We start from the raw sequence: 18762 nt of genomic DNA, 5'->3' as shown, positions 1-18762 counted from the left end.
GGGTTTTGGGTGCCACAGGAAGGGCAGCTTCACCCTGCATCCTTCCTGATTAGAATTGTGTTGAAGTTGCTGATACATGCATCTTAGAAGAGCAGGATGTGCCCCAGGAATGTCTATTGGGGCCTGCAAACTCTGGAAAAACCCACACCTGGTTAATCGATAATCAGAAGGAGCCTCTTGCTTGCCCATTGGAACTGCTTGCTTAACAAGTTTTCTTTAAGGGACATGTCATTCTATTACTAATGTATAAATAAGGGGGGAAAGTTTGAGGTAGGGGGACTCTTCAGGACTGGACTCTCTCTCTCTGGATGCATCTTGTGTTTCCCAGCAGCAGACGGGCTGCCGCTGTGCCACTCAAGAGCCACACTCAGCTTTGGTAATTATCAAGGGTTGGGGGTGTTTTACTAACCTCTTGCGGATGTGCGTATAAATGCTTGAGACTGAGTGAAGTTTAGCTTTAAGTGAAAGCACTCTTGTGTTGTCCTGTTTGTGCCGCCATCGATCGGTCAGACGGCCATGTCTCCCCTGATTTATTTCCTGACACCAGCTCGCACAGAGTAAAAGCTACCAAGAGCTTTGGGTTGAAAGAACTCCCGGGAACAGGACAACATGTGTGAGCAGCATGGGTTGCATTCAGGATGCTACACTGAGGGGCTGCCTGTGACCATCCCCCGGAATAGACTGCACTTTGGCCAGCCTGTGCCTAAAACATAGTCAAATGCACAAAGCTTCCCCAGCACCAGCACGTCTGTGCCTTTCAAGAGACTCCACCTCTGGCTTCTCTGCATCACCTCGTCTCTGTGAGCCTTCCATCGCATGGAGCATTTGGCAGAGGTCACCAGACAGTAGCAAGTGTTCCATGTGATCTGAGGGTTACAGTGGGACACGGCCATTCAGGCATTTGTTACTGAATAGTTGCAGGCCTGTTAAACCCATGGGACTTGGCAGCACAGAAGTGGCTGCTGCCCCAAGCTGTAGGAATTTACGTGACCTACTTGGGTTTTTTCTTCCCTTTAACTAAGACACTTATTTTGTAGTGCCTGTTAATTTCTCATCTCCCAGCTGGGAACAGTAGGCCTGAGTCTCTGGTCACTTACACCGGGTTTTACACTATGGTAGCTCCACTGACTCAGTGAAGTTACTCCCATTTGTACCAGTGAAAGTGAATGGAGAACGAGTCCCAGCCTCTCTATTGTACCTGCTGCAAAAGTACTGAACAAGGTCGCAGCCCTCCCACAGGGAGTGTATTTCGTATTGTTAAAAAGGAATGGGGCATATTCTCATCCAAGCACAGTTCCAGGAAGGTCTAAAGAAAGAAAGAAGTAGGGAACAATCCTGAGCAGAACAAGGAATGAGTCTTCCTTTTCATAAACGTATCAAGCAGATGCCTGTGGATTCATGTTCTGACTGATAAATCACAAGGTGCTGGGGTAGTTAAGGGGTCTGCTGTAGCCCAAGAAATCAGACAATGGAAAGGTGAGCAGCTCCTTAAACATCTATTTATAATTTGCAGAAAGAAGAGCTGTTGTATAAGGGGGGATTTCAACCTGGGGGATACGTGCTGGAAGGCTCAGGGTGCCACTGGTAAAATATTCTTGGAGTTTAAAAAAATTATAGCTGAGAACTTTCTAACACGTGACCAAGTTCCTGCTCTGCCATGGTGGGTCTTGCGCTTATTGGTGGATTTGCTCGCCTTGGAGCTTCATGGCAGCCCTCAGCTCGGCCGTTTTCATGAACCCACAGTCCAGATCGACTCCTCCTGTGTCTGACCAGGAGTTGGGAGGTTTGGGGGTAACCCGGGCCCGCTCTCTACTCCGGGTTCCAGCCCAGGGCCCTGTGGAACGCAGCTGTCTAGAGTGCCTCCTGGAACAGCTGTGCGACAGCTACACCTCCCTGGGCTACTTCCCCATGGCCTCCTCCCAACACCTTCTTTATCCTCAGCACAGGACCTTCCTCCTGGTGTCTGATAATGTTTGTACACCTCAGTCCTCCAACAGTCCGCGTTCTCACTCTCAGCTCCTCGTGTCTCTTGCTCCCAGCTCCTCACACGCACACCACAAACTGAAGTGAGCTCCTTTTTAAAACCCAGTTGCCCTGATTAGTCTGCCTTAATTGATTCTAGCAGCTTCTTGATTGGCTGCAGGTGTTCTAATCAGCCTGTCTTAATTGTCTCCAGAAGGTTTCTGATTGTTCTGGAACCTTCCCTGTTACCTTACCCAGAGGAAAGGGACCTACTTAACCTGGGGCTAATATATCTGCCTTCTATTACTCTCCTATAGCCATCTGGCCCAACCCTGTCACACACAAAAAGTATTATAATCAGCTTGGGGTAATTCTATATTAGACCTCATTCTGATGGATAAAGGTCACTGAACTAAAAGTGATTATAATCTAATTTAATGTGCTATGTGCAAACATAATATTGTCCTGACCAGCAGTATACAGGCTTGGCTTTGCACTTTAAAAGGACCAATTTCCCAAAGCTGAAAACAATCCTGAGCGGTTTAAGAATGCTTTATTAGATGCCCACAAAAATCACAGTTCTGCAGTAATGAAATAAGGTTTCTTTGGTTAAGGAGTGGAAATGAAAGTAGAAATTAAAAACAAAACCATAATATATAACAAATGAAAAAAAGGGAAGCTGATAACAATGAGTACAAACAGCAAATTGATAAGGGAAGTCAAAGGTATCAGTGAAAAACCTATGGAGAGTAGAATTAAGGACAACAGGAAGGAATTCTTTAAATACATCAGTAACAAACAAAATCCTAGCAACAGCTTAGGTCTAGTACTGGATAACAATGGTAAAATTGTCAATCACAATGCAGAAAATGCAGAAGTATTCAGTAAATATTTCTGTTCTGTATTTGGAAAGAGACAGGATGATGATGTATTCACAGTCATAATACAGAGATGTAACAGTAACACACGTGCACACCCTCGTTACTATAACCTTCTATTCCATTAGTAACTAGGGAGGATGTCAAACCATAACTACTACATTTCTAAATCTGCATGGCCATATATCTTTTACCCAAGAGGATTAAAAGAACTGGCTGAGGAGTTCTCCGAGCCTTTAATGTTCATTTTTAACAAAGTTTAGACACTGGGGAAGACTCAATGGACCAGAAAAAAAGTTAATATTTTGCCAATTGGTAAAGAGGGTAAATGAGATGACCCAGGAAACTATAGGTTGGTTAGCCTGACATCAATCCTGGGCAAAATCATGAAAGACTGACAGAGGACAAAACCAGCAAAGAATTCAAAGATGGTAGCATGATTAATGCCAATCAACATGGTTTTATGGAAAATAGATCTTGTCAAACAAATCTGAATCCTTTTTGTGATTTGGTTCATAAAGAGTAACTATGTTGACGTAATATACTTAGACTTAGTGCCGCGTGACACTCTGATATAAAATATTAGCATTATACAAAATCAATGTAGCCAATATTAAATGGATTAATATTGGCTAACCAATGGATCTCAAAAAGTAATTGTAACTTGTCACCCAATGGGGATGTTTCTAGCGGGGTTGGGCAGGGATCAGTTCTTGGTTAAATGCTATTCAATATCTTTATCAATGATATGAAAGGAAATATAAAATCATTGCTAGAAAAATTTGAAGATGAAGAAGATCAAAAAAATAGATGGAGTGGTAAATAATTAAAAGAACAGGTTACAGAGGCTGACCTACAGCACTTGATACATCTAGGAACAAAGGAATTAATCCCACATACAGGATGGGAGATAGTATCTTGGAATGTAATGACACTGAAAAGCACTTGGAGGTCATGGCAGATAACCAACTGATCATGAGCTCCCAATGTGATGCTTTAGCTAAAGGGGTAGGGAGGCATGATCCTTGAATGTGTAAGCAGGGGAATATCAAATAGGAGTGGAAAGGTGGTATCTCTGAATACAGCATTAGTGAGATCATTGCTCGATACTGTGTCCTGTTCTGGTGTCCACATGTAAAAAAAAATATTAAAAATTATAAGGAGTTCAAAGAAGAGGTAGAAGAATAATTGGAGGTCTGGAAAATGTGTCTTACAATGAGAGACATAAGAAGCTCAATCTATTTCATTTGTCCAAGAGAAAGTAAAGAAGTGACTTTTGATCCTGGTTTACTATTTCGGGAAGAAATTTCCCCTAGTAGACTGCTCTTTAATCTAGCAGACAAAGGCACAGCAAGATCCAATGCCTGGAAACTAACACTAGATGAATTCAGACTAGAAATAAGGCATAATTTTTCTTTAATTGTGAAGGAAACTAACCATTGGAACAACTTACCTGGGGATGTGGTGGATACACCGTCTCTTAAAGTCTTTAAATCAAGCCTGGATGTCTTTCTAAAAGAGATGCCACAGCTCAAACAGAAGTTATGGGCTTGATGCATCATTTGGGGAAATTCTCTGACTTGTGTAAGCAAGAGGTCAGATGAGATGATCATAATGGCCCCTTCTGTGAGTCCTTCCTGGGACAGAAATATCTGAGGCTTGAAGTTATCATCCAGACAGTAGCTACTGTTTCACACCCTCTTGATGAGCTCCGCTCCCAAAGTCACACTGCATCAGTCACTCACACTGGATGCCATATAGAACTGTGCACAAGATTAATTATTAGGGAAAATGTCTGGCCTGCATTATGATGGATCAGCGTATCCACAAATCACAGATCATCCGTGCCACGAGACTGAGCCTGAACAGTTTCTAAGCACTCCACTGTCTAAAACAGGCTCCGTCAACACCTCTTGTCCCAGGAGCCACCTTAAGCCCGTGGGGGAGGGATCACTGAGCGGTTTGAGCATTGGCTTGCTGCTAAACACAGGGTTTGAGTTCAATCCTTGAGGGGGCCATTTAGGGGATCGGGGCAAAAATTGGGGTTGGTCCTGCTTTGAGCAGGGGGTTGGACTAGATGACCTCCTGAGGTCCCTTCCAACCCTGCTATTCTATGTGACGCTGGCTATCATGTATCAGTCTATGCTGCTGATATGTGGGTCAGTACTTTTGTGTGTAAATCCAGGGACGGGCAGTTGTGATGGGAGTTGGTTTATGGATGAGTTTATACAGGAAATTGCACACATGCTGCTAGCCGGTTTACTTCTGAGCAACTGAAAACTGCGGCTGCTGCCCTGCACTCCCAGGAGAAGCCTAAACACTAAGGACAGGTGAAACGGATCGGAACTTCTCCCCCTGGTCCCAGTGACCCACTCCCGAGGCGGGGAAGGGTTTGAGGAAGGAAGTAGCCGTAGCACAGCACTGGGAGAGGGGCTCTTCTGGGACAGGAGGAACGGAGATACCGTGGGAAGGCTCCCATGACGCAGCTGGAAGTGGAAGCACCAAGGCACTGAGGGAAGCTTACTGACCTGTGCAGAAGCAGAAGGTACCATAAAGTTCACGTGAAAGTCCCATAACATGAGATTTCGGCCTGATTTCCACACCAAACAGTTCTGGATAAAGGCAGAGCAAGCATCTGAACTTTTGGAAGACAATCGAGACAGCTGGATCCTTTCTTTGATCCACCAACCGAGAGACCCTTTTTCTGACGACGAGGGCTAAGTGTAATCTCATATCAATTTAATGCAGCATTAATTATACATTATACTTTGTCTGCACCTCAGTTTTAAAACCTCACTTTAGAGTTTTATAATTTGGCCTTAAAAGTCTTTTGTGCCTTAGAATTTGGCACATCATCTGTCAGCCCCAGAGCGCTGACTTGTTAACTAAATCGTCAGCCTGCAAGAAGCACAGATGCCTCTGCTGCCGCGTGGGAGACCTGGGTTGACTCTCAATACAAATGTTCACATCTAGTGAGATCAAATATTCATGAAAGACTCTGAAGTGTTGGATGAGGTCCTGGTCTATGAAGAGGGTGCCTAGGCACTATGAGAATACAAACAATTATAATTTTATAAGATAGTAGTTAGAACAGCAGACTGAGTATCAGGATTCTGGATTCTAGCACTGGCTCTGACACTGAATGCACTGTATGACCCAGGGCAAGCCACTTAGCACAGGGGCAGGCAAACTTTTTGGCCTAAGGACCACACTGGGTTTCCGAAATTGCATGGAGGGCTGGTTAGGGGAGGCTGTGCCTCCCCAGACAGCCAGGCGTGGCACAGCCCCTGCCCCCTATCTGACCCCCCCTGCTTCTCGCCCCCTGACAGCCCCCCCCCCGGGACTTCTGCCCCATCCAACCCCCACTGTTCCATGACGGCCCCCAGGACCTCTGCCCCACCCACACACACCCCGCTCTCTGTCCCCTGACTGCCTCCAGACCACCCACCCCCTAACTGCCCCGCGCCACCCCATTCAACCCCTCTCCTTCCTGACTGCTTCCCCCCCCCCGGGATTCCTGCCCCATGCAACCACCCCTTCTTCTTGTCCCCTGACTGCCCCCTACCACCCCATCCAACCCCTCCTCTCATTCCTGACTGCCCCCCCGGGACTCCTGCCCCAGCCACCCCTCCTGCTCCCTGTCCCCTGACTGCCCCCAGTCAATAAGGGGAAGCAGCAGATATGATGAAACACTCACTTTACGGGATACAAAATATAAAGAGAAACTGCAATTGTATTTATTTATTCACAGAAGGCGCTCCAAAGACTTCTGCCTATAGCAACCGATCCCTACAATAGGCCCAAGATCCCCTGCTACCAAAAGAACCCGTTTTAAAGGGAGCACCCTGAGAATTTGGGGGCTGGAGGTAGCGACCCTCAGGGTGCACCCTAGAGCTGTTCATACATTTTTTTTTTGTCTAAACATTTTTAGGTGGGGAAAAAATGGCTTTTTGACTAAAATGAAAATTTCTGCACAAAATATTCATTTCGGCAGAAATTTTCTGGGTTTTCAACTGAAACCCAACAGTTCCTTGGAAAACCTGTCCAGTTTTCAGTAAAAGTGTTTCAGATTTTGGCTTCAGTTTTTCAGGGACAGACAGGAAGATGTTTGTGGGAAATTTACACAATGAAAGTTGCTTCCTCAAAATTTTTGACAAAAAGTATTTGGCTTTTTTCTCCTAGTTCTAGTCCAGCCCTTTATTGCTCGCCCCAAGAGAGCTGAAACAAGGGTGGCAGTGATGGGAACATCTTGGGAGGTGAAAAAGTAAGCACCTTTGCCTAGATGAGGCTTTTGGCTCAGTTGCTTCCTCCCAGATAGAAATGGGGGGAAGGGATCCTTCTATGCAGGTATCTCCCCCTGCCTGTCATAAAAGAGTAGGGGATTCAACACCCACAGCAACATGGCCTTGTCCCGGAGAAGGCTCTCCTGAGGGCTGGAGGGAGCTGGGAAGACTGATGCATTCTGCACATCACCCACAGCCCCAGGACAATCTGTCCAGAAGGTAACAGCCTGGGACTATAGCCCCTTTCCCACGGAGCCCTCTCTGTGCTGTAGAACCCGTTAAGGGGTGCTGGGGCAGCAGCCAACAAGGGGAGCCCTGTCATCACAGCTCTGGCATGCAGCCATGCTGCTAGGGTAGTGATGGAGTGCCGCTAGGGCCCAGGATGGGGCCCAGGTCCTCCAGAGGAATTCGAGACCACCCAATTCCGTGAACCCAAGACCAAACAGCCCAACCGCACCCCAATGGAACAGTCTGGGGAAATGCCTTCCCAATCCAGTATTATTTAAGATACAGATGGGTTACAGGAAATATCCAACTGTTCTCGTAACACAATCGCAGCTTGTACTTTCAACAACCCCATCACTCTGAGATAGTGAGCGAGAGGGAGACAAAGAGGTCATTCGGGATCGGCCAGGTATACCATACATAATGGTCTGACATAGGAAAATGTCTATAGTAATGTGACTGCCCTGGATTCTGCCAAAAGCATTCTTTTTCCATCAGTGAAATACCATCACAATCCTACTGAAAGCTACTCTACCATTACTATCTGCCAAGAGATTCCATAGACACACCAGAATGTATTCCTAGCTGAAGTATGTAACGCAGAAACCCATTATTCATCGGAACACATGAAAGGAAAGTGTCATCCCCCTTGATTTAGGATTTATGTTCCAACAAGGCAATGTGTTGTGTGCAGTTACTGTAAGAAGATTTTCTTAACCAGTCTAAGCCCAGTGGGATCAGGCAAGAGATTGTCCGTCCTGCTGTATGGAAAAGGCTAGCAACAAGGCTAGGACAGGTAATAATGAAGACTGGCTAGGACTTTTGATCCACACACACACAAATAATATTTAGATGTGTGTATATACACACACACCCACACCGGGCGCGGGGGCATGCGCCTGTATTCCCAGCTGAGGCTAGGAGTTCTGAGCTGTGGTGCATTGCGCCAATCGGGTGTCTGGTGCCACTGACAGCCTGGCCAGTGGGTAGCTGAAGGACTGGCTAGAATAACACAAATGACATGTTGTGATCGGTGCTCTCTCTGTGAGGGCTGATGGACTGATCAATCAAGGTGATATACACACACATATATAAATAAAATAGATATAACATTTTAGCTATATAAAATAAATTATGTGTGTACTGCATAGCATGCTGGGAATGACTCTTGCAGCAAGGCTCTGTGGCTGCTGTCCCCTGCAGACGCTGAAATCCATATTTCGTTGTATTTGTAATAGGTAGGAGATGGATGGATGGACATTTCCGCAGCAGGGTGGGAGTCACAGGGAAACAGCACAAAGGCAAACCCTGGGCCTATTTTAATTTAACGTCTACATTACAGAAAAGTCCTTGTAGGCAGTGTTGGTGCAGTTGTGCTGGTCCCAGGATATTAGGGCAGGTCTACACATGAAATGCCGCAGCTGCGCCGTTTGCAGCGCTTCCCTGAAGACGCTACCTATGCCCAAGGGAGGGCTTCCCCCATGGGTGTAATTAACCCACCTCCCCGAGAGGTGGTAGCTATGTCCACAGGAGAATTCTCCAGTCGACTTAGCGCTGTCTACAGACGGGGTTAGGTTAACTGGATCCTGCAAATCCGCAGATATTAGCAGACCATTTCTGCGGCTCACATGTGGATACAAGTTTTGTATCGGCGCAGGGCTCTAGAAATAACTATGTTGCTCAGTGGAGTGGGTTTTCCCACTCCTGAGCGATGCAGTTAGACCGATGTAAGTTTCTAGTACAGACCTGGCCTTAGAGAGACAATATCTTGTATTGGACCAACTCCTGTTGGTGAGAGAGAGGAGCTTTCAAACTCACACAGAGCTCTTCTTCAGGGCTGGGAAAGGTACTCTGAGTGTCAGAGCTAAATATAGGAAGAAGTCCGGTAGCACCTTAAAGACAAACAGATTTATTTATACAGGGTGGATCAGACTGTTTAGCATAAGTAGTTAACACATATTAAAGGGACCATTCAAGGTGAAGTGGCCTGTTAACACCCCTCCAGTCATGGGGAGGGGAGGAAACGAAGCGGGGAAGGCAGCTGGGGTTGTTTTTGGTCACACTTTGTTGTCATAAGCCATAAATCCAGTGTCTCTATTTAGCCCATGATGTTAAGTGTCTAGCAAAGTCATGAATTTAGGCTCCCAGGGTCCATTTTTGGAATGTGTTGAGCGGGTTTCCTTTGAGAATGAGGACTGAGAGATCAGATATGGAGGGGTCGCTTTGTGAAAAGTGGGGCTTGCGTACACCGTCACGTGAAATGTTACAGGGACACAGCTGTGCCACTTCACCTGCATCACTGTGGCACTTCAGCATGGACACTGCCTATGCTGGCGGGAGGGGTTCTCCCAGTGGCATAGGGAATCCACCTCCCCAAGAGGCGGTAGCTAGGTCAATGGGAGAATTCTTCCATCGGTCTAGTTCTGTCTACACCAGGAGTTAGGTTGGCTTAACAACACCACCCAGGGGAGTGGATTTTTCACAGCCCAACCGACATTAGAAAATTAGGTCATTTTAACAGTGTAGCCCAGGCCTATCGGTGAATACTTTCCACAAAATGATCCCTCTGTATCTGATCTCTTTGCCTCCATTCTCAAAAGAAACCTGCAGGGCATCTTCCAAAGACAAGCCTGGGAGCTTAAATTCAGAACTCTGCTGGACACTACAAATCATGGACTGAACATACACTGGATTTGTGGCTTATTACAAGAATTTGTAACCCACTAATCACCTTGCCTCCTCTTTTCCCCTCTGTGACTGGAGGGGTGTTAAGGGACCACTTCACCTTGAATGGTCCCTTGAAATATATGTTAACTACTTATGCTAAACAACCTGTTCCACCCTGTATTTAGCTGTGACACTGAATACGTTTCCCAGCCCTGAAGAAGAGCTCCATGTGAGTTAGATAGCTCATCTCGCTCACCAACAGAAGTTGGCCCAATACAAAAAATGCCCTTGGCTTTCTCTACTCTTTTTAACATGGCTGTGCATTTTTCTCCCACTAATGTGCCACAGGAATCAGTTGGTTTTCCTGTTTAAATGTGGAGTTGATTCTATTTGTGTGTGTGTGTTACATAACACACAACAGCTTGTGTGTGCGTGAACACCTCTTTATGTACATATGCCATTATATAACACAACTATAAAAATAGTGCAGAGCCACACAAAAGAAAAATATAAAAAATAGGACAACCTGATGCTAGGAATGAGCATCTCCTTTGTCATCGTCAGTAACTCACTGTAACAGCCCGTTGGCATAACATTTGATTTGTACGAACAATCTAATTACACCTTCAAGTCCATGCAGCATCACATTCCACTTCCTCTACCTTTATCAAAAAGGAGATTAAAGAAACTACTTAACGCAAAATTATACTTGAGATTTTACAGACTGGGAATAACTTTGTGTGTACCACACTGTACCTGTGAAATGGATTTGGTGGATTTAGTTCAGTTCCCAGGGGACAAATTTTCATGCCACAAAGAACAGCATCAGAGTTTGTACGATGAAAGGAAATGCTGAATTTAACACTCGCACAGTTGTCAGTGTTTTGGGGGTTTTTTAAATCAGAAAGGTAAACCTTAAGGTTGGGATTTTCAAAACTGGGATTTTCGAAGGAGAAATGGAAATGAGAGGCCCAACTCCCCCTGAACTTCAATGGTATTTTGGTGCCTAACCTCCGATAATCCCAGGCTCAGTCAATATGCTAGCAACTAAAACTGACCACAACACAATCTGTCTGTCCAGCGTGTAACACAATGGGACCCCAATTCCACCGGGACCACTGGGCACCACTGCGATGCAGATAATGACGAATAAAACTAGCTGTTAGTGCCCAGCCACTGCACCAGAGAAGTCCTTCTCCAAAGCCCACCAGGGAGGTCGCCATTTCCTTGGAGATGCACATTCAGAGAACTATATTTTTCTTACAAACTCATGATTGGCAGGTTTTCTAACTGGCCCCTTGCTTGGTAGCAACTTGCAAGCCAATCCATGAAAAAAGGGGGATTGAGTTGAAAGTGGCTGTGAATATAATTTCCCTAAACGGTACCTGTAAGTGAGACTCTGCTCGGTTGGAAGGCAGCTACTTACAGTTTAAACAGAAGACAGTGAATCATTGCAAACCCCCAAGAGGCAGGATTCTACAGCACGCCTTCCCCATTGTAACCAACCTAAGCCATAGGCATGGAGTTGTATGTATTATCTACGGCCCCAACCTTGCAAATTGTTCTGCTTTGACAGACTGCTGTGCCCACCAGGAGCTCTGCTCCAGTCAACAGGGCCGTGTAGGATCACAGAGAAAACCAAACAACTCTAAATAAAACAAACAACAGACTGAACTTTGAGGTTCTTACTAGGCAAGTTTCCACTGCCTCCAACGTCTCAATACAACACTGAGCCTCAGGATCTGACCTCAGGATCTGACCCAGAAATAACAACAAAATCCTTCCCGAGTCTGGCAAGGGGGAGTCCCAAACTGGTGCTGTTCAGTACATTGCTTCACAGAATCAGTAACTGTATAAACCAAAGTTCTCCAACAGACTATATAACCTACAGTGAATTCTTGCTGAGCATTTAGAAAGCCATTACTGTAGTAAGTTCAGCCTGCATTAAAGAGCAGGAGTCTAGAATTCAGAAGCTTATAATACAGTTTGCCACCAATCAGTTCTATTCATTATTCAGAGAGAAGGGTTTCCAGAGGAACATTTCTGAGCCTCAGAGGGAGTGAGCTGTATGAACTGACAAGGCAAGTTACCGTGCAAAAAAGTGAAACCTCCACATTTCATCTCACTGCAATTTCAATTACAATGAAAACCAACTGTTTTTACAAGTCAATAGGCAGAAGCTCATCTCTCACAGCAGCTAATTTACCCACAATGACAAACACCCCAATTAACTATTTTCTATTATTAAAAATACAATGCTAAAGAATAAAAAATAACGGAGTTTAACCCCTTCAGCACTAGAACCAGACAGAAACAGAGGGTGGCTGGGGGGATCTATATGACCTTCATGACTTAATACAACTCATCCAAGTGAAAGTGCCATGCACTGGATAAAGCTGAAAACACAGATGAGAACAGATGCAGCACACAGTTCCCAATTGCCCCTTTTAGGCAATTAACAAGTCAGCTCTCTGTTCCGAGAGAACATGCAGTACCACCATGCAGCGCGGAAGATGGGTTAGAATGGGTTGCTTTCACATATTTTTCTTTTTGACTTAGTACATTTTTGCTTCTGTATGAAGTTAAATACAAAGACATCTCAGGAAGACCCCTTTCTAGCTGCTACAAACCCTCCATCACGCCAAAACACATTGCAAGACACTCCCAAACACAGAAACCGTGGTGCGTGACATTTTAAAAATCCATGCCTTCTGCTGATGGAATGCACAGTGGACTGAATTGATCATGCAGTAAAAATACCAGCAACAGAACAAGGGCTGATTAGATGAACATAGGGCCTCCATGAGGAAGCCGGGAAGGCCACTAACCCTTCTTAAATTTATTCAGACAGCCGGAGTTGCAGAAGGAACGAACGGATCCTGTCTCCCAGCAGCCCCTACCCTTCATCCCCACAGCTGGAAGGATCGCTCTCGCGGATGCTAAGCTCTATATTACTATTAGCCAGCTTTGGGATGGATAAAAAATGTCCTTATTCAGCAATCAGCTCTAATGCTGCATCGCTGCACTTACAGTTCCACATTTCACATGATAAATTCTCGCCCCATGCAGTTACCAGTGCACTACACTATGGAACTCACAGCAACCATCAAACCACCTTATAACCAGAATGCACCACTGCTTACTTCAGTGCATAAGGCAATGCTTAACTCCATCCGTGCTGGACAGATGGATCGTCTGTCAGGGAGCAAGGAAAAAACATCCCTAGGTATGATCCCGTGGAAGGTTTTGCTGAAGCTGTCTCTAATGCAATGCAGAACATGCTTTAGGATATTCGTCTTGAGAACTGAATGTGAAGGGATAACATTTCTGGGTGCATACAGCTATTTGGAAACAGGCTTGTCCCTTTAAATACTGCCGCAAGTTATTTTTAGGACGCTCGCCTAGAATATGCATCAGAAGACTTTTTTTTAAGGAACTTGATTAAGGGCTTTCCACAGGCAACACTTTAAATCAGCCCACCAGCTTAGCCAGGAAACCAGAGGCTTTTCTATTAACAATCACACACCCATGATTTCTCACCCCTGTATTTTATGTGACATTTGGATTTTCCCGAGCCTTAATGTTTTCCTCGATTGGCGGTGGGGGAAGGGGTTGGGAAGAATTGACAGGTCTAGGAGGAAATGCTGCATAAATCACAACTCCATCCCCTGTAAGCTCCTGCAGCAAGCTCATTATTGTGTGCCATTCAGCAAACTGAACAGCTGGCTGGTAAGCAATGATTTAGGGAACTGGAGACAGGACTGCTGTCAAATAGTTACAAGGATTATGATGTTACTCTTGCTATTCTTTGCCATTTTCAGCAAGATTTCCAAGGTTTCAGAACAACAAAGCAAAGATCCGAATTCCATCTGTTAAACTGCATCTTCCTGAGATTACATACGTATACAGTACATACATTTGTCAAGATATCCTAGATGGAAACTGAATGCAAAAGGTGCAAAAAACACCTCACCTGTTCGCTTTTATTTTTTGGCGAAAACAAAAGGCAGTTTTTGCAGGTGCAAAACTAATTTCCTATGAACAACAATTTCGATGGAAAAAAAACCTACTGAAAAATTCTCTATTTTGGTCTCTACAGCAACAAAATTTCATAATGAGATTCTACCCAAAATCACAGCCCCGAACCTGCCACTGAATTTGCTCGCCACATGGGAACCAGGGTCCATGTTAGCATATCAGCGATTAGGATTGTGACCCAAATGTGTAAAGTCACACATAGCACAAGCTAGCATTCTTGCACAACTGTTATTATGAATGCTGTGCTCAGCTTTTCTGAAAATCAGTCCATTTATTTAGCTGCTTAAATATGGATTTAGTGCCAGCTTTAGGCAGCTCCGTGTGAAATGTCTGGCCTACCTAATCAATTCCTTTTCCTTTGCTCCAGCTAATTATGTCCTTGATATTTCTTTATGTTGAGGGTGTCAGTGGGATTTGAGTGGTGCAGTTCTTGTGCCGGCCCTATGCCCTGGGCAAATTTCACCCTGAGTGAGGAATGGAAGCTCATTCTTTGGGGAAGCAAATCTCAGCACGCTCCCCACGAAATAACCTTGGGGATAGCCCACGAGGAGACCTTCGCAGATCTGCTTCTCACTGGGATTGCTGCAGGAAGGTTTCTCTGGCCCTAGATGAGGATGACTAGCAGCAGTAGTAAAGTGCCGACACTGCACATGCTGCTATAGGGAATTCCTGGAGCAGACGCATCACCTGCCCAGTTTGCTACCATTTCCCTATCCTTCAGTGTATGGCTGCGTCCTTCTCTCACAGTCCAATGGCTGTTCTGGGCCCAGGGCTTCACCATTTCTACATGAGTCAAAAATCTCCCTTTTTACACCTCTGACAGGTGACAATAACCAGGTTTTCAGAGGCTGAATTAAACGAGGCAAACCAAGTGCCCTCCATTTTCATTGCTGTGTTATCCTGCTCCTGCCCTGCCACAAGAGGAAAAAGAGAGAGACATTTAACTATATTATTATTATTGTTCGTTTGTTACTGGTGCTAGTGCTTTCCAAGCATTAGGGGATGGTGCTTGCCCCAAGGAGCTCACAGTCTCAAGACAGACGGGCAGACAGACATCAGGTAAAGGAAAGAACTGAAGGGAATTCCTGTACTAATGAACACAATTCACTATAGGCAACCAGCATGGCAGATGTGGGTTTTCAAGACACATTTGCCTTTCGTTCCTGCAGACAGCTCCTCGTGCACACTGTCACATAAGTGCGGGTTGGTTTTTCCCCCACTACCATCAGTCCAGGAAAAGGTCGGGGGCAAGTTCAGTTGTGACCTCCTCAGTTAAAGTAGCACTCACGAGGCTTACCAGCTGCATTCATGTGACACCGTGTATCATGAACCTAGTCAGTTCCAAAAAATGAGCTAAAAGTAGTTTCTGATACTAACCCTGACCCAGTCACGGCTGCCAGATTTTGTGGGTTTTCTCTTGCAAATACGAGAAGGCATGAGCAATATCAAGTTACCTGCGTGTGGCTCATAGGAGCAGGCCTATATTTTCCTATTTTAAAAAAGATTTATCTCCCACCTGTCACTGTGTGAAAGACCCATCAAAACAAAAAGGGACCATCTTGAGGGTGGCCGGGCGGGGGGAAATGGAAACTGACTATACACAAAGAGCTGTCCAGTGCACTAAGCAAGCAAAATGGCAAACCAGAGAATAATTTGTTCCTCTGATCTCTGTCAGATCTAGTAATCGTAGGGGTTACTTGTAACAATAGAAGGCAAAATAACTTCAGAGAGCAGTGGGATTTTTACTTTGTCGGTTCCTTTGAACACATATTTTGGTTTTGACTCTGGATATAATTCACTCTGTCATAAACAGAAATTTTAGCGGCACAATGTATATAGTGGGCTTTGAAGTGAGGATCTCACACAGATGAACAGTATGGGAGGAAAACGTGCTGGTTTTGTTCCTCCAAATGTTCAAGGCAAAACTGGAATCTTATGATGTGTATTTCAGAGGTAATATCTTAGTGGATCTTTAGTGCATTTTGTGAAGGTTGTTGGCTTGTTTGTTTAGCACTGTGACATTTTAAGCATTCTGCCACATTTTGCTTCATCTGCCTCCTGCTGATGAAATTTCAGAAATGTGGCAAGCACGTGGTTTATCAGGAACGAGGTTTACTATTATGCAGTAGAGGGGAAATGGGTAGGCAGGAGTGAATGCGAACCACCAGCTGACCCAGCAGAGACAGTAAAGAATCAGTGGGAAGACCGGCAGAAGTGGCAAAGGCGGAGCGAAGGATGATGAGCAGCAGTGCCTAGGAAGGGAAACCCACCTCCTCTGGCGCTCCTAATCGCACATTTGGTCTTTCTTCTTTCCTGTGAATTTGGTGTGGCCTCCACTAGATAAAACCAAGCAGGAAGCAGGCAGGTTCTGTGCAACCTTTCCACAGCGCGGCACCAACGCACTTCAAGCCTGACCTACATCATCCCAATTCAGCAGAGATCATTCGTGCCACACCATCTGGCATGATCCGCACAAAGACTCACAGTGGGCAGACACCTGGCAAACTCACTTTCTCCTGTGCCCAAGACTTGGTATTTGAATCCCAGCTCTGGCAGGGGGCGGACTGTCCTGGCTACCCTCCACACACCACCAATGAAGTGAAGGTTCTCCAGGCTGGGCCAGTGAATAGGGCACTGTTCTGGAAGTCAGGAGACCTGGAGTCTAACTAGTGGTGACCTGCTGTATAACTCTGGCAAGTCCCTTTGTCTCCCTGGCCTCCAGTTTCTCCTTTGGAAAACCCTGTGAGAACCAAGGACGAGAAGTGCTGTGTAACAGCTATGCATTACTGCAGGCAAAAAGGAAGGAGGCACTACCAAGAATTCCACAGAGACAGGAAAACAAGGAGCTGCTGCTCCCAAAGCCAACAGCTCTGGGAACCCAAATTAGCAGATTCTAATGAACACTTTTCCTTTCACTCCTCTCTCCTCTGAAAGGCACAGCTCCCGGATCGGCTGGTGGCTCACAGAACCACACAACCAGCAAGGGGAAGGCCCTTTCACGCAACCAGGGTGAAGGGAGAATCCAAATTCACCAGTTAAACCTTGTCCCAGGGTGTCTGGGCCTTTTCAGAGGGTGCGGGGGGTCCAGTACACCTATGGATAATTACCTGCTGCCCAGCTGGGCTAAAGGGAGAGACAGCAGCTAGGGAGAACAGTAGCTGAGAGTCCAGAAGGAGACCTGTGCAACCCCTGACTGGAAAGGGGAGACACCACAGGACTGAGAATGGAGGCACTCAGGGGAAGGTGATGGTGGAGACTGAGCAGGGTCTGGGAGGGCTGAAAATTGTTCCTAGTGGAGAGGCCTGGAGTCAGACAGACCTCAGGAAGGAAGGGCTGTGCCCAGTGGGAGATGGGGCAGGAGATGTGGCAGAGACTTTGCTTTGGGTTTGACTTTACCTTGGATTAATGACCCAGTCCACAAGAAAAGGGGTTGGTATTGGATATAAATCTCTGGATTATTCCTGGGAACCTGTGAAGGAGAAATTGAGGCAGGGAGTAGCAGAGCCATGCTTGGCTAGCAGGGGGCGCAACAGGGCAGACATGACAAACCAAACCCCAAGCGAAAACAGAGCTGCAGGAGCCCAAGGGCATGACAGTGAGCACAGGCCTCCTTAGGAAGAGAGCTGGGTACACTGCTGTCCAGCCACATCTCATCTAATGCATGCACTGGGAGTCAGAACACAAAACAGGTTTTCTGCCAATGGGTGAAATTCCAAGCTAGAAGATCCCACAACTGCAGGCATGAGCGAAGAGGGGAATTATCAGAGAGAGACCCTGACAAAATACATTAAAAGAATACCACGCTTTGCTTCTCGTTACAAGCATCATGGATTCATTCATGAGCTAATTATAATACCTACAATAGAAACATTTATTATTAATAAAAACTATTCAAAAAAGCACAGCCAGCTGGAGTCACCAGCTCTAATTTTAGGTTTTGTTAATAATAGCAGTAGTTTTGAGAGAGGTTTTTTTTATTATTTCAAGGAAAGCATGTTGGTCTTTTGAATGTAAACATTCATTTGTAGTTTCAGAGTAGCAGCCGTGTTAGTCTGTATCCGCAAAAAGAAAAGGAGGACTTGTGGCACCTTAGAGACTAACCAATTTATTTGCGCATAAGCTTTCGTGAGCTACAGCTCACTTCATCGGATACATTCAGTGGAAAATACAGTGGGGAGATTTTATATACACAGAGAACATGAAACAATGGGTGTTACCATACAGATTGTAATGAGAGTGATCAGGTAAGGTGAGCTATTACCAGCAGGAGAGAAAAAAAACCTTTTGTAGTGGTCATCAAGGTGGGCAATTTCCAACAGTTGACAGAACATGTGAGGAACAGTGTGTGTGTGGGGGGGGAATAAACATGGGGAAATGTAGTGTTTGCATCCCAAAGATGGTCCTAGTGTAGGAGAGAAACAGAAGTGAAACTAGAGACTGTTCAGTCTCACTTTTGTCTCTAGTCTGGTTTCATTCCCCGAGGCAGGTGAAATTCAGAGAGGAAGGAAACTAGAGTAACAAACGTCCTTTCAGTTTTCATAGTCCAAAGTGTGATTCCTAACTCAGGTAGCAGCATTTTTGCATATGATTTGTATGTCGATTGTCTCCTGGCCATGTCTTTTTAATGACACTGTCACCGTCCACCTGACACCTCAGGACTGTGTCATATTTCTTACATTTTTATTTACCCGAATGTATGTCCTTCAATA

At 45.4% G+C, this 18762-nt stretch overlaps 1 protein-coding gene across 11 annotated transcripts in view; it reads right to left on the bottom strand.

Moving 5' to 3' along the window:
• The window catches only part of OSBP2 (oxysterol binding protein 2), a 371738-nt gene that overhangs the window by 207950 nt on the left and 145026 nt on the right, over nucleotides 1-18762 (bottom strand). The window contains exon 1 of one of the 11 annotated variants that reach the window (XM_048822245.2): nucleotides 12844-12937. The exons of the other annotated variants lie outside the window; for them this stretch is intronic. Within the exon in view, the coding sequence (XP_048678202.1) occupies nucleotides 12844-12922 (79 nt within the window). The 5' untranslated portion in view covers nucleotides 12923-12937. Of the gene's footprint in view, nucleotides 1-12843; nucleotides 12938-18762 lie in introns of those variants that run through there. 11 annotated transcript variants of the gene reach the window in all.

Source organism: Caretta caretta, chromosome 15 (genome assembly GCF_965140235.1).
Source record: "Caretta caretta isolate rCarCar2 chromosome 15, rCarCar1.hap1, whole genome shotgun sequence".
NCBI classification, from domain to species: Eukaryota; Metazoa; Chordata; order Testudines; family Cheloniidae; genus Caretta; species Caretta caretta.
Note: the sequence above shows the minus strand (reverse complement) of the source record. Positions and strands in the feature narration are given on the sequence as shown.